The sequence below is a fragment of the Ricinus communis genome, chromosome 9, assembly GCF_019578655.1.
Source record: "Ricinus communis isolate WT05 ecotype wild-type chromosome 9, ASM1957865v1, whole genome shotgun sequence".
NCBI lineage: Eukaryota > Viridiplantae > Streptophyta > Magnoliopsida > Malpighiales > Euphorbiaceae > Ricinus > Ricinus communis.
The window spans coordinates 26,516,244-26,543,911 of record NC_063264.1 but is presented as its reverse complement, the minus strand read 5'-3'; the positions used below and the strand labels follow the sequence as shown (position 1 = coordinate 26,543,911).

The 27,668-nt window shown below is 33.3% G+C and overlaps 1 protein-coding gene across 10 annotated transcripts; it reads left to right on the top strand.

Moving 5' to 3' along the window:
* Nucleotides 1-2,916: 2,916 nt before the first annotated feature.
* On the top strand, nucleotides 2,917-27,436 carry LOC8275909 (probable leucine-rich repeat receptor-like serine/threonine-protein kinase At3g14840). Of its 10 annotated transcripts, none has more exons than XM_025158327.2 (24): nucleotides 2,917-3,055; nucleotides 3,158-3,335; nucleotides 6,443-6,514; nucleotides 13,194-13,262; nucleotides 13,396-13,449; nucleotides 13,568-13,639; nucleotides 13,992-14,063; nucleotides 14,167-14,238; nucleotides 14,330-14,401; nucleotides 14,504-14,578; nucleotides 14,660-14,731; nucleotides 14,969-15,040; nucleotides 15,380-15,445; nucleotides 15,636-15,689; nucleotides 15,789-15,824; nucleotides 15,967-16,007; nucleotides 23,065-23,441; nucleotides 23,555-23,750; nucleotides 24,997-25,146; nucleotides 25,384-25,502; nucleotides 25,624-25,834; nucleotides 25,927-26,164; nucleotides 26,434-26,590; nucleotides 26,848-27,436. In XM_025158327.2, the coding sequence occupies exons 1-24, from the start codon at nucleotides 2,968-2,970 to the stop codon at nucleotides 27,238-27,240; spliced, it is 3,006 nt and encodes a 1,001-aa protein (XP_025014095.2). In that variant the 5' UTR covers nucleotides 2,917-2,967; the 3' UTR covers nucleotides 27,241-27,436. The 10 variants fall into 10 exon arrangements, with proteins under 10 accessions (XP_025014095.2, XP_002524514.2, XP_048235061.1 ...); XM_002524468.4 differs by having other exon boundaries at nucleotides 13,378-13,449; XM_048379104.1 differs by lacking the exon at nucleotides 14,660-14,731 and having other exon boundaries at nucleotides 13,378-13,449.
* The last annotated feature ends 232 nt before the right edge of the window (nucleotides 27,437-27,668 follow it).

Below are 27,668 nucleotides of genomic sequence, written 5' to 3'. Positions count from 1 at the left end.
CTCGACAAGTGAGGTAGGAATGGCTGTCCGTGCTTTCTGATGACCCATTCATGGTGTTCCTTCTAGTTTCTTCGTGTTGAATAGTCGCTATCAAAGCGTTTATCGAAGGCAGACGAGAGGCAAGGAGGATCTAAGAATGCAAGCCTTCGTAGCTTGAATCCAGGCCTCCGAGGTAGGTATAAATGAAGTCTTGTTCTGCTCTTCTTTGGAGTTCTTCTGGATCATTAGACGGAGGAAGGTAATTTTGTAACTCTTCCCATCTAGTTAATATCTCTGTTGCATATTTTGAGGGATTCTTGGTTCTCTTAGTGATTTGAGAAAGTTCCTGCTTCAATCTACAAATGTGTGCAAAATTGTTTTGATGCCCGTAGAGGCCCTTTAGTTTTTCCCAGATTGCCTTTGATGACTCCATTAGAATACAGAGTCGAGAAATCTGGCTTTCCATGGTATTAGTGATCATAGACATGACCAAATGGTTAATTGTCTGCCAATCTTCCATTCTGTCCACTTCTTCTTCTGTTGGAGCCTCTGGATTTACAGGTTTGGGTTTTTGTTTACTTCCAATAATGAAACCTATTTTTTTTTCTGCCGCTGAGGGCAATGGAAACAGATTTTGACCACTCAAAATAGTTTTGACTGCCTCGCAGAACAATGTTTATGATTTTTGTGGTTTCTGAGTGAGCCATTTTTTAGGCTTGATTTTGAGTTGATGGGGTAGATGATGATTGATTTTAAACCAGCTCTGATACCATGTAGAATTTTATAGAACTATGATGAATTTTAATGTTACAAGAATTCTGAGTTCTTTACAACTTGATATGGAATAATATACATGCTGAGATCCTGAATTTTTTTCTAACAGACACTTCTGAATTTTGGGAAAAAGGTGGAAGTGATCTTTCTTGCTTTGCAGGTTAGGATGCTCCCTTTTTCCTTGGTCAGTAATGAAAGGTCTGCACAAGCACTCTGAGACCAAAAAGGTTGCAGCTACCTTCTGTTTTCTTTAACAATTACCGAAGCCTCTCCTGGAAATAATCCCTCTTGGGCTTGGGGAAGTCTATGCTCAGGTCTGCCCATTATTAATCATAGCCTCAGATGGCAAGTTAGAAATGGTCGCAGCATTTCAGCGTTTGAAAATCCTTGGCTTCCTCTTAATGATCCTTATACAGCTGCTAAGAATGCCTCCTGGTCAGATGAGAACTGTTTTGTTTCTGATTTCATTGATTATAGCACCGGCCTTTGGAATAGAGAAGCTGTCTTCAATACCTTTCAGCACTCTCAAGCTATTGAAATATTGAAAATACAAATCAGCTACAAATCAGCTCTACCAACAGTGACGATAAGTTAATTTGGCACTTTCACAAATCTGGTTCTTATACTGTCAAGACTGAATATGTCACCTGGTCTCTGTACCTTCAAAACAGTTTCTCTATCTCAGTTAATTCCCAAGCGCCTATGACCTATTAAGGACTAGTAACATTTCTGGAAGATTAAAATCTCCAATAAGATTAAAATGTTTCTGTGGAAGATCTTTACTAACAACCTTCCGATTGGTACTCTCTTAAAACTTTAGACTGAACCTTCCTGGGAATTGTGCTAGATGCGGACAAATTGAAACGAGTAACCATCTTTTCTGCTAGTACTTCTTTGCTCAAAGTATCTGGAGATCATTGCCTATCAGCATTCCCCTTCCCACCTCTTCAATTGTGGTTTGGTGGATGAATCTTAGTCGGTATCTCTCTTCTTCTGATCCAGCAGGGGACAATCTTTTATTATTCATCCACATTCTCTGGCAAATCTAGAAAGCCAGAAATGAAAGTCTTTTCAATCAATGTTACTTATCTAAGGAAAAGATAATTCATCAAGCAATGCAGGAAAAAATCAATTTCTCTGAAGCACGCCAGCTTTTAAGTTCTGAAACTTCCTTCGTTTCTCATCATCATGGCAGGTCTCATCCACCAAATTTTGAAATCAAGGTCATCTCTGACGCTGCTACTAATGCTAGATCTCAAAATGGCAGTGTTGGTTCACTGGCTTTCCACCCTGAGGGCCTGGCTATTGATTGTTTTGGAAAGCTTTACCCCTCAATCCTATCTCCTCTTACTTTGGAAGCCCTTCCTCTAAGAATGTCTGCTTTGAAGGCGACTCCAAGACACTTATTGATACAGCCACTCGTATTTTATCCCCCTCCTCGTCTATCAGTACTATCTTTAATGATATTTTCATATTAGATGCCGTCTTCCATAATTTTAATTTTAATTACATTTCCAGAAATCTAAATACCTGAGCTCACAACATGGCTCGAAGTTTCTTTGTTTGCAAGCCATGTGTTCTTGGCTAATCCCTATTGTACTTTTATCCTATTATTAATATATTTCCCCTTTGTCAAAAAAATAAAAATAAAAATGGAGTGGGTACCCATTTATGGTCATTTCAGTTTCTATCATACATCTACCTGCTCCATTTGATTAATTAGCATTACCACCCAATAGTTTCATCTAAAGCAGTCTTCTCTATAAATAAATTTATTTTAATATAATAGTCAACATTAACTACGTGATTACTAAATATATATTGGTTAATAAATGTTGAACCTGTCTTCATTTGGTGCTTTCCTTTTCCAATAGTCAGCTCTCTCCTCTTCCTTGTTGCCATATTGTTTTTGCTACAATTTGTACCCATATATAGAGTTTGAAAATGTATTTAAATATCTAAAAAATTTTAAAAATTTAATTATTTTAATATTTAATTTAATTTAACAAACAGGTAGATTCTATTTTTATAATTCTTTAAATATTTTTATTCTTTATTTAAATCACGTAGAAAATAATATTTAAATATTATAAAAAAATAAATTTAAATATTTTTTAAAATTTATTGAAAGTGTGTGCAGATATATATTTCACTGTGTATAAGTATATGAAAAGTTGAATCTCATTCTTAAGCGTCAAAGCTAGCTAGCTAGACATGTTCTTCTCTAGGCTACTTCTTTCTTCTCTCACTTTCTTTGGCCTTTTGATTTTGGCTTTTGGAGCTACTTTACCTGATGATGAAGGTATAATTATTATGGTCAGAGGGCTTCATATTTAGCTAACCCACGTATAATTTTGAAGCCTTCTTTCTTTTCTTAGTATTTTCTTTATTCTTCTTTCTACAGTGGAAGCTCTACGTGGCATCGCCAACACACTAGGGAAGAACGACTGGGATTTTAACGTTGATCCGTGCTCCGGCAAACCGGGATGGACAGATCCAGCACAGGAGTTGACTGGGATAGAAAATAATGTGACCTGTGATTGTTCCTACTCCAACGGCACCATCTGCCATGTGATTACAATGTCCGTCTCTCGCTCTCTCTCTCTCCATTTATCTATATAAATATATATTAAAACACTTATGTTGATATATAACTTGTCGATTTATTTTATAATCAATTTATTATCTAATAAGATATTATTCTAATTAAATAATGATTAGAATTTTAAAAATTAAAATTTTTAGCTATATATTTAATATTATATGAACTAATAAATTAATTTATTAATTATATAATAATTTTAAATTATTTGAAATAGTGTTTTAATTATATTTTTGATATTAATAAATACAATTGATAAAAATAAAATTTTAATATGCATACAATTTAGTTTTTGATATATAAATCTTTTGACAATATATTTTCACGAGTGAATATTATACTAATGTATATCTTTTATTTTATAATTATTATATTAATTAATAAGTAATTTTCTAATTAAATAATAATTTTAATTTTTAATAATAATATCTATTATATTTTAATATTATGTTAATTAATAAATTAGTTTTCTAAATATATAATTATTTATAATTATACTAAATAATGTATTAATTTGTTATTTTAATATTTTTCATATTTTATTTAGATATAATAAGAAATTAAATATTAAGTATTCTTAAAATAATTTTCATATTTATTGCATTGATAAAACTTAAAAAATTGAATTTTCATTAAAGAAGACATTTAAGAATATTTATATATTTTTTCTAAATATAGTTATTTAATATGCAAATAAACGTTAAATTGATGTATAATTTTTATGTTTATTTGTAAAAAACATTTTATATTTTTAAAATGGACCAAATTTTATTAAAATTTAAGATGGCATAACCAGATGGGTCAGACTCATGCCTAAACTTCAAAATTTAGGCCCGGATGTGACAATGGTCGGAACTTTAAATAGATCTATGAATACATAAACTTGTAATCAATATCCACCACATCACTGGGGTTTAGTATAAACTTAGGCCAGGTTGTCTCCATGATCTAAATTGCTGGGCAATCCTTTCATTACTCTAAAAATGGGAAAACCCATGTCTTGCGGATCTACTTTCGGAATTTATTTCACTTAATTTATAATAATTGATTGTATTATAATAAATTTTATATTTTTATTTTTATAGTTTTTAAATTTTTTATTAAAATATTCATACAAATACTGTTAATGTAAGTGAATATAAAAAAATTATATCAAGACAATGAGTTGTTCCACTTAGTTCATTGGGTTCTTAAAATTTAGATATATAATTTTTGAGACCTAATTATTTTTCATACATATTTAATTTTTAATAAGTAAGATTTTTATTTTGACATGTGTACTATTTTTGACACAGTAAAATTTTAGCTTATGTGTAATTTTATAGTTCTTTTATTAATCTATTGATTAATAAATTACATTCCTAATTAAACATTGACTATAATCCTAGAAAATAGTATATTAATTATATTTTAATATATTATATTAATTAATAAATACTTCTCTAATCAGATAATGATACTAATTCTATTCTAAAAATTAGCATATTAATTATATTTTAATATTATTAACTAATAAATTTAAATTTTAATTAGATAATAATTCTAATTTTAGAAAATAACATTTTAAAATATATTCTTAATATATATTCAATAATAAATTTATTTTTAATTAGATAATAAATTTTTAATTCTAAAAAGAGTAATATCAATTATAGTATTAAATTATATAATACTAAAATCAATAAGAAATATTTTTAAATATTGCACTAAAAAATTTTAGAATTTTAAGAAATTAAGAAAGACATTTAAAAATAATTAGTTTGCTATTTTTTTTAAAATATTAAAATTAATATTAGAAATTAAATATTTTATTAAATTATATCTATCAATTTAATATTATAATCGAAATAACAATAATTTTTTAAATGACTAGTTCTTTTTTATTCTAAAGAATTTCTAAACTGATTTTTAGTTCTAAAGAATTTCTAAACAAAATAATAATAATTTTTTTAATAAATGTCAATCTCAGCAATTCATTAATACATCATCCAAAAAGAATATAGTAATATGATCTTTTGAAATAAATTATTGTATATTAATTTAGGAGTTGATTTTTGAATTGCATGCATAGTACAAAGATGACACTACATCTAGAGACAAATTAATTCTAGAAAAAAATTGATTTTCTATTAAATTTTTAAATTGTTCTTTAATTTCTCAATTTCAATAGTTTTATATTACTTTCATCTTTCGCCTCATTCGCATTATTTTTTAATTTTATTATTTATTTTTAAATTTTTTTGAATAAAAACTCTCAAAATTAATAGATATTTATGTAAGAACTTAAAAATACAAAAATAAAAATTTAGAGATATCTCTAAACAAAATAAATTCTTAGGAATTTAATGAATCAAGATTAAGTGTTTTGTTGGTATATCTAATGGCATCTGTAAACACGCTCTTGATAAAAATAAAAATACAAAAAATTATTAAAATAATCAATCATTAAAGTAAAAAAGTACAATAACCCAAAAATAGGTTTTTTCTTTAAAAATTGATCCATAATGGCCAGATTTAACTAGGGCGTATTTCATATCATATTATACAAGCATAATGTAAAAAAATAGCCATTTTAATTTGATTCATTTATTAATTAGCAATTTACTAATATGTATAATTATTGATTTTCTATAATATAAATTATTTTTTATAATTATCTTTTTACTAGAAAAAACACTTAAGGAAAGAATATTAGTGGCTTTCAAGTTAATTGAAAGATTAAAATAAGGTTTTCTCAAAAAAAAAAAAGAATAAAATAAGGGCTTACCAAATTATAACACCAACTTAAGTCAATATCATATATTGTATTATAAATAAGTAATTTATTAAACACAATGATTGGTTAAAAATTGATAATGACAGGTTATATGTGACAATAGTTTTAGTGATAAAAATAAAATTGTTAATTGTTGTATTTCTAGTAGTGCATGCCTAGATTATAATTCATGCATATGATGTGAGATGGTTCAATAAATCTAAATTATTTTATCCAACGTTGTATGTATTCTAAAATGCATGCTTTTAACATCATTAACAAATGAAATGTGGCATAATAAGCGTTAAAATTCAATTTTTGTTCGAAATCAGAGTTCTCAAGTCACAGAATCTCCAAGGCACTCTCCCTACTGATTTGGGCAAGCTTCAGTTCCTCCAACTAATGTAAGCATTCAACATACAAATTACTTTTTTTATTTTATTATTTTTTTTTTTTAACTTTTGGATAAACTTTAAAAAATATGTTTGTGGGTTAGTGAGTTTCTAATTTTAAGATGGGTTTCTTTTCTAAAATAAAAATATCGTGTGTGGTTTCTATGGTTATGGAAATCCATTATATTGCTATAACATTGTCAAATTCTGATATGGTGCTTACATAACTCAATTTATTCATTTATTTATGCGATACACTTTTTCTCTAACATGATGCTTATAAAGCACACTTCTTGTAAGAGATTTAAAAGCACCATCTAACAGTTATTATCAGAATATACTACAAATTTTAATTAAAATCGAAACTACATACAATTTTTTATTAAGAAAACTTGGTTATTCTCCTATCTTTATGGTAAACAGTATAAAAAAAACTCTTCAACTATTTAGGGAAAAGCCAATTAATCCCTTATTATTCATTTTATCTCAATTTCACTGCTATTTCTTTAATAAGTTTAATTAAACTCAAATTGTTAACACGTTTATGTCATAGGCTTAGAGTTCGCAGCGGATAATCCGTGCGACACTTAGACTATCTTGCCTTTGAAGATGCTAAGTAGGCCTTTAGGAATGGAAGGTTTAGCCAGGAGCAAAAAGGTTATGAAATAGTTTGGGTGAATGAGAAGTTTATTATATGCAAATGTGTACAAGAAAGCTTTACAAGTATACAAACTTTCCTTCCTTCCAAATGAAGGGGTTGCCTATTTATAGTCATTGGCTGTCCTAAATATGTGGTTGATATTAATCCTTAACATGTAGTTAATAATTAATTACATGAGTAGTATAAAGATTTCTAGATAATTAGGAATTCTAAATAGTCTTGAGGGTGCAACTATTGAAGTCCTTTAGAAGCTTCCAGGTTGTCGACCCACTTGCATAAGGCAAGGGAACATTCTAGACAAGTCTAGTAGCCTTGGCCAAAATCCCTTACCAAACTAAGGTTAGGTTAGCCAATTACTTGGCCCAACTATTGGAGAACTCGCCTAGGCAGTCTTGCTCTACGGGCCAATTCACTCACCAACACTGCTCTAATTGGCCTACAGTTTCGCCATCAGCTATGTTACTTAACTACAGAGGTTCTGCAGGCCTATCTCCCTCGCATGGCAGGCAAAAAAAATTAGGAGAGTCGTAACACCCTCCTTCACTCAATCATGCGACGCCTTGGTCGCGCCATCTTCCTTGTGCCATTGAATATGGTCAAGGTATTGCCAAAGAAGATCCTCGTGCTCCCAATTAGCCTTAGACTCGAGGAGGTTTTTCCACTTTACCAAGTACTCAGTGTAGTTAGGAACACCCCTTTTTCGAATTTTTCTGTCCACAAGAATGGCTTCCACTTCCTTATCATACTTAATAATGACTACGATGGGTGCCCGCCTTGACTTTCCTCTGCTCAGATCCTCCTTGTTCTTAAGAAATGGCTTTAGAACACTAACATAGAAGACTAGATAAATCTTGAGCCTTGGAGGAAGCTTTACATGGTAGGAAGCGGTTCTAACACTAACCATTTGTGTACTTTTTGAAAGGACTTAAACTGGTTGGGCTGGAGCTTTATCATAACCATATAACCCTTCGAATACTCTTTAGGGCGCCTCTTTGTGTCTGCCCACTTCTTCATTTCGGGTGGCTTTGTCAAGGCATGCTCACGTTATATCTGCTTCCTCGTGCTAATTCTTAGTAAGTTGGAAAGGGTAGGGCTTTGTTCGCTATAAGTTGAGGTTATGGCATTGGGAGTCATTGGTTGTCTTCTCATGATAATTTCAAAAGAGCTATTGCTAGTCAACTTATTACACTGTAAGTTATATGAGAACTGGGCTATGTTGAGCAACTTTGCTTAATCTCACTGGTGCGTGCTGATGCAATGCCTCAAGTACAGCTCCAACAAGGCATTTATCCTTTTCGTCTAGCCATCGGTTTGGGGGTTATGGAAAAGTTTAAGTCAATTCCCAAAAGCTCGAATAGCTCTTGCTAGAATTTTCCCGTGAAGTCGGGGTCTCTATCGCTGATGATGCTTTGCAGCGCACCCTACAGCTTCACTATGTGCTTGAAGAATAAGCAGCCACCTCATCAACTTTATAGTTCACTAGAGCTGCTATGAAGGTGCCATATTTGCTGAATTTGTCAACCACCACCATAATGCTTCTGCTGCTATCAAACTTGGGCAACGCAATAATAAAATCCATATATACACTCTCCCACGGCCTTTCAACAATAAGCAAAGGCTCCAACAAGCCTGTTGGGACTTGCTACCCGAGGTAGGTTCAAACGTAGGCCTCCACATCATCCTGCATATCGGCCAATAATAGGAATCTTGTACAAGTGTAAGGGTGCACGTCATACTTGGATGCCTAGCCCATAGAGAGTCATGACACTCCTTGATGATTTTATTACGCAGGCTTCCCCATTTTGGCACAAACAGCCGACTATCGATGGTTCGTAGTATCCCATCATCTAGCTAGAATCGTCACATATTCCCCTTACTAGCTAGCTTCATTAAATTCTTTGCCAATGTGTCCTGCTCTAGGCCTTGCTTGATATGATCAAGGAGGTTACTACGGAGAGTACTCATGCGAATTGCGGTAAGCTTGGCCTTCCTACTTAAGGCATCTGTAACTAGATTAGCCTTTTCTGGCTTGTATTCCAGCTAGTAATCGAATTCTGCCAAGAAGTCTCGCCAACAGGCTTCCTTAGGGGTGAGCTTCTTCTATGTCTAAAAGTAGCTTATCGCGACATTGTCTGTCTTGACGATAAATCTACTACTAAAAAGATAGTGCCTCCATGTGCGTAAGCAATGGATAATGGCAGTTATTTCTTTTTCTTGGACATTATAGCGCTGCTCCGTCTCACTGAGCTTTCGTACGCAACTAGATGACTATCTTGCATCAACACTCCTCCAATGGCATAGTTTGAGGCATCAGAATCAACCTCGAATGGCTTGTAGTAATCAGCTAGCACCATGATCGGTTCTTCTGAAATAGCTTTTTTTAGTTTGTCGAAAGAATGTTAGCAGTCAAAGGCGTAGCTATGGTAGAGTACCCCTTAATGAATTGAAGATAATAATTCACCAACCCAAGGAATGATCTTAACTCCGGGACTTTTGAGGGTAGATTTCATTCTTGGATGGCCTGCATCTTTGTTGAATCCATCATTAGCCTGTTGTCCTTTGTCCTATGGTTAAGGAACTCCACTTCTTATTGAGTAAAAAAGCATTTGTTCAACGTGATGTACAACCGTTATCACAGAAGACTTGGAAGACTTGCTTGAGGTGCTGCATATGCTCTTTCAAGGTTGTGCTATACACCACGATGTCATCCAAATAGACAACCATGAAGCGATCAAAAAATGGATGAAACAACTTATTTATAAGAGTACAAAAGGTGGCAGGTGCATTATTGAGGCCGAACGATAATGACTCGAAATTCAAAGGCTCCAAAGCACATCACGCATGTTGTCTTTAATTCATTTCCAGCAACAATGCAAACTTGGTAGTAACCAAATAGCAAGTCAAGCTTAGAGAAATACCTTGCCTTACCCAATTGATCGAAGAGATCAGCTATTAACAAAATTGGGTACTTGTTTTGATAGTGATCTTGTTTAGAGCCCGGTAGTCTATACACATTCGAAGAGATCATCATTTCTCTTTTGGAAAAGGACTGGCGCACTATAAGAGGCCTTGGAGGGCTGGATGTAGCCTGAATCTAGAAGGTCCTAGGGTTGTCTCCTTAATTCTACCAGCTCTAGAGGTGCCATACGATAAAGTGCCATGGCAAGAGGCTTGGCACCAATTTCCAGCTCTAACTAATGGTCCACTTCTCACTTTGGAGGAAATTTCTTAGGGAGCTTTAAGGGCATGATGTCTTTGTAGTCATCAAGAATAGCCTGCATTGATTTTGGCAATAAATCTTTGAAAATAACCACATCTTCCACATTGTTGAGTTCCTTTACAATTGCTAGATAGCTTGTCCCCGACTTAAGACCCCTTTTATACTGCAAAGTTGAAATTACTTGGGTTTTGGTTTCTACTCATTTAGTAGGGATTATGTGGCAGAAAGGCAGTAGAATAAGGAATTGTAGGTTCTAGATTCTTCAAGAAGAATAAAGGAACTCATAGCAAGGATGGGGAAGGCATGAGCCTTATTAAAGAAAGCTAGACCCAATACTATATGTAGTCATCCACAGGCACAACAATAAATTCAAGGATACCGCACCAATCACTAATTTGTATAGGTACCGATTCAGCGACGCCACTCATGGGTTGAGCTTTAGAATTGATAGCCTTGATGGTTCCATTTTTCTTGACAACATTGAGGCATAGTCGTTTGGCCTCTTGGGTGTCAAAGAAATTATGCTTCGCCCCCGTATCCAGCATCATATTTACCAATTTCCCACTAATGATGCCATTAATATATAACAAGCCATTTTCGTTAGGGCTATTTGGAGAAGAGGACTCGTGTAACGTACCTAGTTGCTAGATCGCGCCCAAATTCATTGAATTCTCCTCTTGGGGCTTATCCTTATGAAACTCCACAACCATAGCATTGATGGTCTTCCTATTGGGTCAGTCCCTTACTTAATACGCTTCGTCACAAATGAAATAGGCCTTAGGCGGCTTTGGAGCATCATGTTTGCTACCAAAAGGCTTCTCATACTTAGAGCCGCTGCCAGATGGCTTCTATTATCCTCCATTTTTATGGCTTTGGTCCTTCTTCTGCCCACTCTTGTCTCCCCTACTCTTACCTGAATTCGGCTTCTTTTCTTTGGAATGAGCAAAATAGTCAGTGAGTGACTCGACGATTGAAATAGCAACATCTAAAGTTTGCACTCCACACGTCTCCAACTCCACCTTCTCCTAATCCTTTAATCCATCTTTGAAGTAAAAAAGAGAGTCTTGGTAAGATATATTCTCAATTTCTTGCATGAGGATAGTGAACTCCTTGATATAGTCAGAGATACTACCTGTTTGCCTTAGGCATCATGACTTCCTGTATCTTCACTATCAACATTGTGGGGCCAAAAATGCTTTCGTAACTCAGCCTTAAACTACTCCTAAGTATTAATACAACAAATACCCTTCTCTCTTTTGTTGTGTTTCTTACGCCCCCATAACTAGGTAGTCTCGCGGAGGAAAGTGGGGGCATTATGAACCCTTGAAAAGTTGTCATTTACATCTATGGCCTTAAAATATTGCTTAAGGCCAAATAGGAAATTCTCTACAGCAGTAGCATTACGTAAGCCGTTGTATATAGTAGGCTTGGGAACTTTTCAGGTTCGGTACCGCAGTAGTTGTCCTAGCATAAGTAGGGCTACTAGTGCAGTAATATAATTCCCATACCGAATGGATTTCCTCAATTTCTAAATGAAGCCCTCGAAGCTCTCGTTCAACAAAACCTCGTAGATCCGAAAGCTCCTTTATAAAGGTGCTGCCAAGTTCTTCAAATATGGTTTTTTGGTAGCGTTAGTGATCTCAGCGTTTTCCTCCACCAAATTATCAAACTAGTTGCCAAGGTCTCCAAATAGGTGCTTCGACATCAGACACGCATTATTCCAGGCTTTCAACGTGAGTCTGCGATTGTAGCCTTGGATTTTCCCCGCCTTGTCTGGACACGTTGTTCCTCTCGCCCATGTGCTTGCTTTTGCACCTCAACATTAGTAGAAACTTCTTCGGTTGCCATGCTCGTAGCTGAGAAGAGATATAGAAGTACCTAAGACAATGCCTTTGCTCTGATACCACTTATTATGGGCTTAGAGTTCACAATAGATAACCCGATGGCACTTAGACTATCTTGCCTTTGAAGATGCTAAGTAAGCCTTTAGGAATATAAGGTTTAGCTAGGAGCAAAAGGGACATGGAGTAATTTAGGTAAATGAGAATTTTATTATAAGCAAGTGTGTATAAGAGAGCTTTACAAGGATACAAACTTCCCCTCCTTCCAAATGAAGGGGGCTAAATATATGGTTCATATTAATCCTTAACATATGGTTAATTATTAATTACATGAGTAGTATATAGATTTCTAGATAGTCTAGAGGGTGCAACTATTGAAGTCCTCTAGAAGCTTCCAAGGCTGTTAGCCCACTTGCACAAGGCAAGGGAACAATCTAGACAAGTCTAGCAGCCTTGGATAAAATCCCCCACCAAACTGAGGTTAGGCAGGCCAGTCACTTGGTCCAACTACTGGAGAACTTGCCTAGGCAATCTTGCCAGTCGTACGGGCCGGCTGGCTGGCTTGCTCTACGAGCCTGTTCACTCGCCAATGTTGCTCTAATTGACTTACAGTTTCACCATCAACTGTATTACACGCCTACAGAGGTTCCGCAAGCCAATCTCCTTCGTATGGCAGGAAATGGGATTAAGTGGGTTGTAACATTTAGCTCCTCTTTTAATAGTGGCGTTCAATTCAAATACATAGTATACATATGGATTTTACTGAGCTCCACACTAATGGAGGAGTTAATCATAATAAATTGCGTTTAATTGAATCCTTTTAAAAATCTAAAGGGCGAAATTGAGCCAAAATGAAGAATAGATGCTTAATCGTCTTTTCTCAAATAGTTCAAGGCTTTTTTCTTTCTTTTTTTTTACTTTTTCCTTTTCTTGTTTCTTAACTTTATTTGCTGTGTCTACATTATACAGTGACCTCACTCGAAACTACCTTAACGGTACAATCCCTCCAGAATGGGGTTCCATGCAACTGCGCTACATGTATGTATTTCTTTTCTTTCCCTTTCATTATATGCATATATACATATATGTGTTGTCTTTGACAACCTTGTTCTTTTGGATGAAACTGAAAGATGGGTATATCATATGGTTACAGCTCTCTCCTTGGAAACAGGTTATCAGGCCCAATCCCAAGAGAACTAGGGAACATCACTACTCTTTTAGAATTGTAAGCCGACAAAAATATTATTCCCTTTTCCTTTTACACATTTTTGTGTTTTAAATTTTTATTTTTGGATCAATGTGAAACTATTTTAAGTAATTGGGTGCAAATTCATTGCTTACAGAGTGATCGAGTTCAATCAATTTTCAGGAGAATTGCCTCAAGAGCTTGGAAATTTAGGCAGCATAAGGAGATTGTAAGACCTTATATTAGACATTTCTACTGAATTTCAATTTTTTTTGTATATTTAGAGCTTTGTTTGGATAATAGGAAGATGCAATAGAAAATATAAGTTAACAAAAAGAATGAATTTCAACTAATAAGATAGAAGAATGAGAATGACTTGCAGACCTATCTATTTTCGCCAAAAAAATAATGAGTGTCAAGTAATCTGTTAGCAGGGAAGTACGTGAGAATTTTCAAAAATAGTGGGAATGTAAATAACATTAGCAAGTTAACCAAAATGAAGCTTTAGTGTCATGTAATTACTTATTACTCTTTTAATCAAATGGACTGTGGTTTTGCATTTCTCTTCAATGGTGTTATAGATTGTTTACCTCCAATAATTTTACTGGGAAATTGCCTGCCACATTCGCAAAGCTGACCACATTAATAGACTTGTAAGATTCTGATCCATGTCTCATAAATTTCTGATGTATTGGTAAATTGCACAAATTGAGTCCTATTTATAATATCTATATGTGTTTTTATGGCATAATACAGTCGAATTGGTGACAACAAGTTCACAGGCCAAATTCCTGATCTTATTCAAAACTGGACTAATCTACAAAAACTGTAATGAGCTTCTTCTTTACCTTAGATTTTAGACAGTCTGTATATGTAATGTGTTTGATCATTTACCTGAACCAAAATATGATTCTGCCAGAGTAATTCAGGGGAGTGGTTTAAGTGGACCGGTTCCATCTGGTATTAGTCTTTTGGCAAACATAACTGATCTGTGAGTGAGGTTTTCATATTTTTTATTTTATTCACTTAAGTTACAATCCTTTCATTGCAATGGTATCCTTAAATTCTTAAATGATCTATTATTGGCATGCAGGAGAATCAGTGACTTGAGTAATGGAACTGAAACACCATTTCCAGCCTTGAGTAGTATGAAAAACCTTAAAACGCTGTGAGTTTGGAGACTTTCTTATCAAGAAATCTTGTCTATCATTTCTCTCTTTCTAATAATGCATAAATATTTGAATTGTAGAATATTGAGGAGTTGCAATATTGTTGGACAGCTGCCTTTATATCTTGGGGGAATGACCAACTTAAGAACCTTGTTAGTAGATATAACTCTTATGTTTATTCTCTCTCTTTAATTTGAAAAGTGTAATTTCCTTTCTCATTTCTATTCAAAATAATAGAAAGTTTTAGCTTTTTATTGCTGACCTGTCGTTTATGGTATTTAGCTATGGACTTTCTTTTAGTTATAGATTTTTTCAGTTGCTAAAAGTTGTTTCTTTCTCTAGTGCAATATAATAATTCTTAATGCTTTTGTTTATCATTTCTCCTGCAGAGACCTCAGCTTTAACAAACTAACTGGAGGAATCCCAAGTGACTTTTCTAATATACAAAAAGCAGATTATATGTAAGTAATTGATTTAAAATAAGTTTGTTCTTATTACTAACAGTTATACTGGAGACTATAGGTTGTAAAATGAAGATTATATGTACATAATTGATTTGTTGTATTTATTCCTATAACACAGAAGCTCATGAATAGATTCTTGAAAATTATTTTCTTCCTCCAATGTTAACATTTAGTAGAAAGAATAGTCTCCTAGCGAAAAACTAGTTGAACAAAAACATGCTTGAAGGGGAACATATGATAGATATCTAAACTCAACATCTAATTAGTATATTAAAAACTATTTTGCTTTCGTAGCGGATAGAGCACATTTTCGTTGATCTCAACATTTATTTGCAGATACTTAACTGGAAATCGACTTAATGGAACAGTACCTGACTGGATACTTCAAAAAGGAAATAATATGTGACATTCTCTTCCTTATTCTCTACCTTTTAATTATTTATGTAATTGTATGAATATGAAGCCTAATTTATTATTTATATTTATGTAGTGACAATGGCAAATAAAATTATGAACTAGTATTTATAATAGAAAGATCTTATTCTTTTGCTGTAAACTAGAAGATAATAGCTCAATTATTATGCTTTTGCAGTGACCTTTCATACAATAATTTCATAGATCAAAGTACATGTCAACAACGGAGCATGTAAGAAACTCACTTGACATTGTTTCTCTCACAAACCACTTCTTCACCCAGGCTATCCTTCACTGTAGCTAAATGTTCTACTTTTGCTACTTTATGTAGAAACTTATTTGGGAGCTCCTCGATGGAAAATGCAACGTGAGTCCTTTATTGCTATTTTCTTTCAAAATCTAAATATTTCACATCATATGCTTATCTTTCCTATCTATTTTCTCCATTTCATTTCATGTAGCTCGTGCTCAAAACACTGACTTTTTTTATATTTTGCATCATGCTGCAGGGAAATTGTTTCATGCCTAAGAAGTCATCGTTGTCCAAAAAGTAAGTCAAGTGGATAAGTTAGATGTAGAAGGTTATATTTTCTTATGATACATTCAACATGTTATTAAATAGCCTGCTTCCTTCTAAAAGCAAGAAAGCTAACCTTAAAAGGATCTTAGTAAATATCATTCTTCAACACCAACATGATTACTCTTAGCTTATATTCAGACTTTTGCATTCACAAATACTCTTGAGAAGTGTCTATATCTATCATCATATAATAAGCCTACCACACTTTTTCCATTTAGGATTATTGTGGCACATCTAGATTCGAAGTAGCATGCATAGAGTGATAATTAATGGCCTTAATTACACAAATTTAGTATTTGTGTGATTACAACCATTACTTTATTTTATGGTATTAGAGCACCAAAGCTTTGTGAGTAATAAAAAATGGAACTAATCCTTCATTACTTTCCTCGACTCCCTTTCTCTCTCTCTTTCTCTTTCACAGACACACGCACATACTTTTCGTCTTTATATATTTATATAAAGAGAGCTTAAGCATATTAATCTTTCTATTTTTTTTCCTTAAATTTGTATATGTAGAAACAATAGGGATAAGTCATATTTGTTTAAAAAAGAAGACGAAGAATTAAGATTCAAATGCTATTGGCTGGTCCGCTAGTAGTAGATTCAATTGCTTAGATCTACTACTGGTCAAATGACCTCTAGCTTAGACAAGTTCGAACCAGTGCAGACTAGTCTAAGAATTATTTCTATATTGAGAAGATCCTTTATGAGGTAAGGATTAGGTTCAAAATGGTTTTATATCCAAACTATTATTAACAACATAAATCAAGACAATAAGCTCACTAATTTCAATATTAACTTTAACACTTCCACTCAGAAAACATTCAACAAAAAGTATTTTAATTGATTTTCGAATGAGTAAAAAATCCTCTTTAAATAAGGAGAGGAATAATAGGAAAAAACAAATTTAAATATGGACAGCTGTCTATCTTATCCTAGCATATATTTGTGATATGGTTGAATCAAAGCTAAATCCCTGATTGACAAAATTTCTAAAACTCCCCCTCAAGCTGGTTTGTAGATGCCCTCTATAGCCAGCTTTTCAATTAATTTATCAAATTGTTTCTTGTGTAGTCCCTTCGTTAGAACATCAACAATTTGTTCCGTTGTTGGAAGGTAGGGCATGCATATTATTCCAGCATCGAGCTTCTATTTGATAAAATGTTTGTCCACTTCTATATGTTTTATACGACCATGTAACATTGGGTTATGAGCTATGGAGATAGCAGTTTTGTTGTCATAAAAGATTTTCATTGGCGCTGAATGATAAACTACAATCCTTCAAGTATTCTTTTGATCCATATTGCCTCACAAATTCTATGGGCAGTATCTCTGAACTCTGCTTCTACACTACTTCTAGCCACCACATTTTATTTTTTTGCTTCGCCAAGTAACTAGGTTTCCCCCAACAAAAGAGCAATAGCCTGAAGTAGATCTCCTATTAATAACACTACTTGCCCAATCTACATCAATCTAGACTTCAATTTTTAGGTGATCATGTTTTTTAAATAGTATGCCTTTGCCATAAGTCCCCTTCAGATATCTCAGAATTCTATAAATAGCCTCAAAATGCTCTAACCTCGGTGAGTGCATAAACTAACTTACCAAGCTAACTGTAAAAGCAATAATTGGTCGCGTATGAGACAAGTAGATTAATCTACCTACAAGTCTATGATATTGTTCCCTGTCCTTCACTACTTTGACATTAGCAGCATGAAACTTCAAATTAGGCTCAATGGGAGTTTCATCCACCTTGCAACCAAGTAAACTTATTTTTCCAAGAAGGTCAAGTACATATTTTCTTTGATTAACAAAAAACCTTCTTTAGATCTTACAAACTCTATTCATAGGAAGTATTTCAGGATTCCTATATCCTTAATTTGGAACTCTTTTACGAGTCTTTTTTTAAGGGCTGCCAACTCTGTCTTATCATTACCAATTAAAATAATGTCATCAACATACATAATCATAATTGCAACTTTATCATCTTTTGAGTGTTTATAAAAATAGTATGATCTGCCTGACTTTGAAGGAAGCCATAACTAATAATTGCTTTTCCAAAGCATTCAAACCATGTTGTTGGTGACTATTTCAATCCGTACAAGGACTTCTTCAATCTACATACTTTGTCACTCTCAAGTTTCTTTTCAAATCCTAGTAGCAAGGTCATGAAAACCTCTTTTTCAAGATCATTTTTAACATCAAAATGGTATAAAAGCCAATCTGAATTTACTACAAGGGACAATAGGACTTTGATAGAGTCTATTTTAGCCACACGAACAAAGGTCTCCTAATAGTCAATCCTATAAGTATGAGTAAAGCTTTTAGCAACCATAAGCCTTGTACCTCTCAACACTCCCATCAGCTTTACATTTTACTTTAAGCACCCATTTACACCCTACTATTTTCTTGTCCCTAGGTAGATCAACTATTTCCCAATTGCCACTTCTCCTTAGAGCATTCATCTCTTCTATGACTGCTAATTTCCAATTCGTATAATCCAATGTTTCACTTATATTTCTTGGAACAAACAAGTGTGAAATCCTAAATGTGAAAGCTTTATTGTTTTTTATTAGTTTTTTGTATGAGATATATTTTGTTATAGGATGTTTGATGCAACTTTGGACACCTTTCCTAATTGCTATAGGAATATCAACATCGGGAATAATTGAAGAATTATTAAGAATAGCTGAAGAATCAACAAGTGAATCATTAGGCAAAGCTAAAGGAATTATAACATGAGTTAGAATAGGATTACCTGAACTTAGAGTACCATTTCTCAAGTTTTTAGACTAGTTTTGTGCAGAGTTGATATTAAAGTCTTTATTCCTTCAGCGAAATTTCTTCCTTGCATAAACTTGAAGTTCCGGATTCAGATCATTTTGATTAGTTTGTAGTACTTCTCCTCTTACACGAGAAACTTCTTCATTTGGCACCAAAGAACCTGACTCTCTTAAGTGACAATTATAAAAAATATGTGATCTTTGTATAAGGCAAATTATAGTAGGAAGTGTGACACAAACATCCCAAAAATTGTCTATAATCTTATCTTTATCCTTTGAAGAGAATTTTGGGTAAAGAGGGTTGTTTATCAAAAGAAGATACATCCATACTCACATGAAATTTTTTTGTTTGAGGATCATAACATTTATAATCTCTTTTATGTGAAGCATAACTCGAAAAACACATTCTATAACTCGTGGGTCAAGTTTTGAACAAATTGGACTTGGTATATGAACATATACAGTACATCCAAAATCTTTAATAGGTAGGTTCAGATGGAACCTATTTTTGGAAAAGTATTCTTTTAGGCACTGAAATGGTATTTTGTAGTTTAACACTTTAGCGGGCATCCTATTTATCAAATAAGACGCTATCAAAACAACTTCACCCTACAAATATTTTGGGATATTCATAGAGAACATTACGGCATGTGTTACTTCAAGTAAATGTTTATTTTTATGTACAACAACGCCATTTTATTAAGTATCTTGACAAGTAGATTGGTGGTGAATACCATTTCTTTTCAAAAAATACCCAAGTGTTCGTTATAATACTATATCCCATTGCCAAAGTGTAAAACACCATTTCTGGTTTGAAATTGACTTTCAATCATAATGTGAAAACCTTTAAACAAATTTTTCACTTTAGAATTTCTGTTCATCAAATAAACCCAACACAAACATGTATTATTGTCAATAAATGTAAAAAATCACTTTTTTCTCAGAAATTATAGAAATTTTAAAGGGACCCCAAACATCACTATGAATCATATAAAAAGGTTTGGAAGCTTAATACAGTTTGGTAAATATATAGAGCGATGATTTTTTTTTCAAAATGCAACTTTCACATTAAACAAAAGAATAATCTATTCCTTTAAATAATTCTGGAAATAAAATTTTTAAATAAATAAAACTAGGATGTCCTAATCTAAGATGTCATAGCATGATTTTTCTCGAATAGAAATTGAACTAATACTATTAAACCCCTAAGCTTTTTTTATTACTAATAGAGATTTCATCAAAGTAGTAAACATCTTCAACCATCCTAACATGCCCCATCATCATCCTCGAATTCTGGTCCTGAAATTCACAATATGAGTCAAAAAAAGTAATATGAAAATTAGATTCATTAGTTAGTTTACTAACAGACAAAAGATTGCAAGCTAATTTAGGAACATGAAGGATATAATCAAGGTAAATTTTTTCAGTCAGTTTCATAAGTCCTTTTCCTGGGTATAGGTGAAGATCTACCATCAACAAATCTGAATTTTCATTGCCAGAACAAGGGGAATAAGTAATGAATAAATCAGAAAGGCTAGTCATATAATTAGAGGCTTCAGAATCTATAATCTAGGGTAAGAAATTTGGATAAGGAAGGGCTTTAGGATGTTTACCTGTTTGTGCCAAAGAAACACTAGGTATACCAGATGCAGAATCATTCTTTATCACCTTTAAGAATTGATCAATTTGCTCTTAACTTAGCCTCATTGGCAGTGAGGATCCTACAGTTTTTCTCTTCTTTCCTTGCTTATTGCTTTTCCAATTGGCAGGTTCGCCATGAATTTTCCAACAGGTCTCATGGGTATGCCGTGGCGTTTTGTTATAATTGCACCAAACCTATGACTTCTCATCACCCCTGTGCTAGTAATTTTTCAATTGACTCACCAGTGGTCTTTTTTTACGAGCATGATATTCCTTCGGCTTTCTTCCCTCTTAAATTCAGCAAAAACCTCACTAATAGAATGGAGAGGAGGTCTGGTGATGATCCTTAAGGCCTACAAGAAACTTGTAAATGGGACTATCTTCCACCATTTTCTTGGGGTGGTTGCAATCATCAATGGACTTCCACTCATATGTATTAAATAGGTCGAGATCTTGCCACAATCTCTTCAATAAATTAAAGTATTAGGTAACAGAGTCATTGCCTTGTCGGAGTTCTGCTAATTTTAGAGTCAATTAAGAAACCTCATATTAATTACCCAGGTCAAAATACATCTGATTGACATTATCCCACAAGTCTTTTATAGTAGGATAACATATATAATTGGAACTGATATCTTCATCCATGGAATTGATTAACCATGTCACAACCATGGAATTTTCAGCATCCCATATAGTATAGTGCATCACCTGTTGTTGGAGCTTTCTTGTCCCCAGTAATGTAGCCAATTCTCCCTTGCTCACAAATATACACCCGAACAGATTAAGACTAGTGAAGCAAATTATCACCATTTAAACGAATAGTGGTGATTTGGATAGAATGAGTTCTAGAATGATGTGGCTAGGTCCTAGAGTTATTGTTTGAATAGCAATAACATGACTTTGGTTGGTTTCTAACGTAAGCTCAGACATGGCTTAACAAGTTTGGGACAATATAAAGGAAAACAGAAAAGCAAATTTAGGGTTTCAGGCACGTTTAGAGAAACCGTGCTCTAATACCTACTTAGAAAATATTCAAGAAAAAGGGTCTTGATTGATTTTTGAATGAGTGTAAAGTCCTTTTAAATAAGGAGAGGAATAATAGGAAAAAGGAAAAAATAAATTTTAATATAGACTGCTGCCTATCTTTCCTAATTTACAGAGTTGACTATCTATATTTACATGGAATATAAATCCTAACATATATCTGTGATATGGCTGAATTGAAGCCAAATCCCTAATTTACAGGATTTTCAACACTTCCCTATAATACTAAAATTTACAACACCTAACATATTCCTTAACTACTCAAACATTGGTAAAGGTAGCATCTTCGTGATTAAATATGTCAAGAGCTATTTGTTGGAGTTCAAAAAAGCAATCATCTACTGCTTTATCATCATCAGAAGCTAAATATATGGCTGTTACTTTAGCAGCTTGTCAAGCAATATGGCTACAATGAATACTAAATGATATGAAGCAGAATCAAGCGGATGGCATAACTATTTTTTGTGATAACTAGTCAATCATTGCTATGACAGAATTTGGCGTAGTACAGCCATTCAACACATATTGAGACTCGACATCATTTTATAAGGGGATTAGTGGCTAAGGGAAGTATCAAGATTGCCTATTAGTGGTTGGCAGATTTATTCACAAAGGCGCTACCTTTAGCAAAGTTAGAGTACTCAAGGAATATGTTAGGTGTTGTAAATTTCAGCATTACCAGGGAGTGTTAAAGTTAATGCTGAAATTAGTAAGCTTATTGTCTCGATTCATGCATAGACCTAGTAAAATTCACTTTGGAGCTGCTAGAAAGATTTTGAGATATTTGAAGGAATTAGCTCTCGGTACTCTAATTCTAACAATCTTAAATTGTGTGGTTACTCTGATAGTGATTAGGCAGGTTCACTTGGTGATCGTAAGAGCACATCCAGCTATGTCTTTTGTTATAAGCTGAATAAAGTGTCTTTAAGTTCAATAATTTGTTTTGGTGCTGATAAATGTTTGATAAAAGTTCTCTTTACCTTTTTGTTCCTTACAGAGAGAAGTTTGTGTGGAGCTGATAATTTGCATAGGAATTGGTGCTTAGAATCTCACTGCTAGTAGTAGTTAGGCCACTTCCTTTAAAACCAAATATAATGCCCTTTTAGCTTAATTTAAATAACTACAATAATTACCAACTAGTCGTACATTAACTAGTACATGTTGAGGTATAATGAGACTTGAACTTAAGTACTTAGTAGTTTGATGCAAAGCATTTATTTATTTTTTTGTTGTAATGATAATTTCACTTTAGTTATTAGCTTTCAGTATGATGTTTACTGAAATAGGTGGAAAGCTACTTTCTATAAATTATGAGTTTGCATGTTTAGTTAGGATTACCGTTTTAATGTATGAAAAATTAGTGTAAGAGCTTATGAGAGTCCCCTGGTCATTTTCTCTACGATAGTTCTCTAGCCCTCACCCTGAGTTACACTTTATCTCCTATTCTGTCATAAAGTGAGAGTTCCTTGATCATTTTCTCTTCTTTTTTTCTTTTCATCTAAGCAATGTTTGTGTTTCTCTTCCATTGTAATTGATTTATTTTACTCTGGTGTTAGATTTCTATTCCTTCCATATAAATTGTGGTGGGAAGGAAGCTGTTATTAATAGAAACACGTATGAAGAAGATGTAGACTCAGGAGGGCCTTCAAGATTCTACCAGAGTAGAACTAACTGGGCATTTAGCAGCACTGGACATTTCTTGGACGATGATCGCCCAACAGATTCGTACACCTGGACAAACACAACTAAACTCTCTTCAGGCATTTCTGCACTATACACGGATGCACGCCTTTCTCCGCTCTCTTTAACTTATTATGGCTTCTGTATGGGAAATGGGAATTACACAGTTGACCTCCACTTTGCAGAAATAATATTTACTGCTGACAACACATATAGCAGCCTTGGTAGGCGCATGTTTGATATTTACATTCAGGTAACTCATTGCTTTATGATCAATTAATGTAGAGAGTATATTGCTTTTTCTTTTCATCTTTAATATGAACCATTTTAATATTGTTACCAGCAACTGGATTATTTTTATGGCAGGGAAAACTTGTGGGGAAGGATTTCAATATTGCAGATGATGCAGGTGGGGTTGGTAAGGCAATTATCAAAAAATTTACAGCCATTGTGACAAATCATACATTAGAGATACGCTTTTATTGGGATGGGAAAGGGACAACTGGTATTCCACTTAGAGGAATATATGGTCCTCTTATATCAGCCATCTCTGTCACTCCTAGTAAGTTAATTTTTTCTTTCATTAAATGATATTCACCATTTCTACTTAATCTAAATTTTGTAATATGCTTTTCACCTTTAGAGAATTTAGAAGTTAGAACACATAAATATGAAGGGCATTTTTCCATTTTAGGATGAATTGAATTGATACAAAATTATCATTTAGAATGATTTTAAAAATATTTTTCTTTTTAGGGTGATTAGTAAAGACTTTACTAATTTAGGGTATTTTTGTCTATATGGTAAGGGGAAGTCACATTTTTTTTTTTAATTGAAATATTAAGTGGGGGTAGACATATTGATTTTATCTCACACAATTTTAAGTAGCATCACACTAATTAATATGTCATCCCACCATTTAATAAATTTCTTTTAGTGTAGTAATTATACACAAAAATACATTTAAAGAACCTTTTTCTTTATTCATTAAACGTACTAAAGGTTCATATGTATATTTATGTTTCTCTATTAGAACCTCCTAATTATTTTATATGTATATTTATGTTTCTCTATTAGAACCTACTAATTATGTCAATATCTATGTTATCAAGTTTATTATATTATAATGCTATCAACTGTATTAGTTATCCAAACTAGAAAATGGAATTTAAGTCGAGTTTAATTTAATTATAAACTTCACAAAGGATAATGATATAAATGGTCACTTAATTTTGAGTTTAATTTAATTTTGGTCATAAAATTTTAATATATTTTATCTCAATCATTCAATTTTAATTGTGTTTTAATTTAGTTACTTTGTAAGTGAAATATTGGCATGTGACAATAATAGCTAATCATAAAAAGTAATTAAGAGAAAAATACAACACATCAATTCTTTATTACAAGTAGGGGGAGATCCTCTTCTATTTTGAGAATGCCTTTCCAATCAGACTAGCAAGAGTCTTCCTTTTCTTCTCCTTTTGCTTTTAAAAATCAAATCTATCCTAAGATTAGAATATTTTTTAATATAATTGGAAATATCATTAGAAAATAAAATTTTAATGTACTCTAAAATATTGAAAAGCCTCAAATATGAAATCTAAAACTTTAGGGTTCTATCATAGAGTCTTAAGTTTGTAGGCAGGATAAGTAAGAAACCCTTCAACTGCATATGACTAGGGAAAGCAGTTGTTTTCTTATTATTCTGAAGTTAATAATATTTTCTGATTGTCATGCCTTATATTAAGTAATTGACTTAACAAAAGTAATTTATTTGCCTATCATTCTTATATTCTTTGTTCATGTAGATTTTGAACCTCCTTCAGAGAATAGCAGCAGTAGTGTATCTACAGGTACTGTGGCTGGAATTGTTATTGTTGTAGTAGTTGTTGTCTTCCTGGTTTTGGGTGTTCTCTGGTGGAAAGGCTGTCTGGGACAAAAAGATACAGTGGATCAAGGTATTCGTCACTTGATAGAAACATGTGCATTGCTATTTCTAAGGATTTTCTCTACAGTTTAGCTCTTTGCAATGTTGTTCACTCCCAAGACTTTGCATGTGTGATCACATTTTGGTTGTGGAATATATACTTGAAACTTGATATTGCAATAGAAATTGTTACATAGTAATTGTGTTCGGATAAAATCAAAGTTCTTAATCTTTACATATTACTAAGCAAAGTGTTCTTCTTTAACAGCTCTAAAGGGCCTAGACTTACAAACAGGCTCATTTACCTTGAAGCAAATCAAAGCTGCAACACACAACTTTAATCTTGACAATAAAATTGGAGAAGGTGGTTTTGGTTCTGTTTACAAGGTATCAAATATGAATTCACTTTATGCTATTGCTAGGCATTATATTCATTGGAAAAGAAAACTATCTACCCTTGGCTGCAGTACTGTTGTGGAGCAAGTTAAGACAAATTTCCTTAATGCAGGGCCTTCTTTCAGATGGCACCATAATTGCCGTGAAGCAGCTTTCGTCAAAATCTAAGCAAGGAAATCGTGAGTTTGTGAATGAGATTGGCATGATTTCTGCTTTGCAGCACCCTCATCTTGTAAAGCTCTACGGATGTTGTATTGAGGAAAATCAATTGTTGCTAGTATATGAGTACATGGAAAATAACAGCCTTGCTCGCGCTTTGTTTGGTAGAATCTAAAGCCATAATTAACCATATATATATATATGAGAGAACATATCAGCCATCTTAGATTAATTCTCTATTTTATGAACTTTTTAGGTCCTGAAGAATGCCAGTTGGATTTAGACTGGCCTACTAGACACAAGATCTGTGTTGGAATAGCTAGAGGTTTGGCTTTTCTCCATGAAGAATCAAGATTGAAGATAGTACATAGAGATATCAAAGCCACTAATGTGCTGTTAGATAAGAATTTAAATCCCAAAATATCTGATTTTGGTTTGGCCAAGCTTGACGAAGAAGAGAACACCCATATAAGCACCCGGGTTGCTGGAACCTTGTGAGTTTGTGCTTATAATATATTGTAATGTTTGTCCTCTTCTTTACTTTTTCCTTGAATGCAACTAAAGTGAGAGAACCAAAATGGAGGAAAATAAATGTGTAGCTCTTCAATTTAGTTAAATCTCGACACTTCAGACACTACTTACTAGAGTTTATCTCCTAGAGTCCAAGTTAAACTCTGTCTTCTACACAAAAGTTATGGCTTCTCGGTGTTACCATAACAGTAATGCCCGTCATTTTGGATTTATGATATTTTTATTTTTGCAGTGGATACATGGCACCTGAATACGCAATGCGAGGTCATTTAACTGATAAAGCGGATGTGTATAGTTTTGGAATTGTTGCCTTGGAAATTGTTAGTGGAAGGAGCAACACTAGTTACCGACTGAACTTGAAGGAAAACTGTGTTTATCTTCTTGATTGGGTAAAACTCGAGTCTCTTATTTCTTAAAATTGTTGTTAGCTGTAGTTTTCTTTTTGCTTCTTAAAATTTTTAATATCAAAGTCATATATGATTCAGACATGTTCTTAAAGAAATAGAATGATGTGTGCTAATAAATTTTATAATGAAAAGGCAATCCCACATGCCAACAAGACAAATCATGAATTCATATAGTGCCCTTTCTTGCAATAAAGGCAATAAGATTTTCCCAACTATGCATAATTATACATGTTATCCAGGCACTTGTTTTAAAAGAGAAAGGGAGTCTATTAGAGCTAGTAGATCCTAGAATGGGGACCAACTACAACAAAGCAGAGGTGATGACTGTAATCAATGTGGCTCTCCAATGTGCCAGTGTTTCTCCAGGAGTTAGGCCTGCAATGTCTTCAGTTGTGAGTATGCTTGAAGGAAAGACTGTTGTTCAAGATTTCACTCAGGAAATAAGTTCTTCATTTGATGAAATGAAGGATGAAGCAATGAGTAAACACTTCCAACACAGCATTGAGCATAAGACAAGTGAAAGTCAGATCCAGAGCATGTCACTGGATGGGCCTTGGGTAGCTTCTTCTACGTCTGAACAAGATCTCTATCCGGTCACTTTGGATTCTAATTACTGGGAGAATAGGAATTAGTTAAATAGTAACAATTATCAACTGTCTACAAGTCTTAAACCTTAAACATTTAAATGTCAACAGTAATTTCTTTCCTTTTTTCTTTTTCTTTTTTGCTATTTGTAGGGATCTTCATTGTGATAAAGGATTTTATAGTCTAATAAAAGTTATACAGAAAAGCTTGTGCATACCTAGGAAGCAAGCATATTTTGCAATAGCTCTTGCATTTACGTATTTAGTTACTATCTTGTACTAACAACACTAAAATCAAGTTGTAATTTCTCCTTCTTTTTTCAAACAAAGGAAATTCTCAAATAACCATAGAATTTGATTACAAACCATAAGTCTTTTGCAGCCATAAAACATGGGTAGCAGAAATAGAGCAAAAATGCTCAGATTGAAGTGCTTTCTTACCGGTTACTATTCCTAGTCACAAATTGAAAATCGAA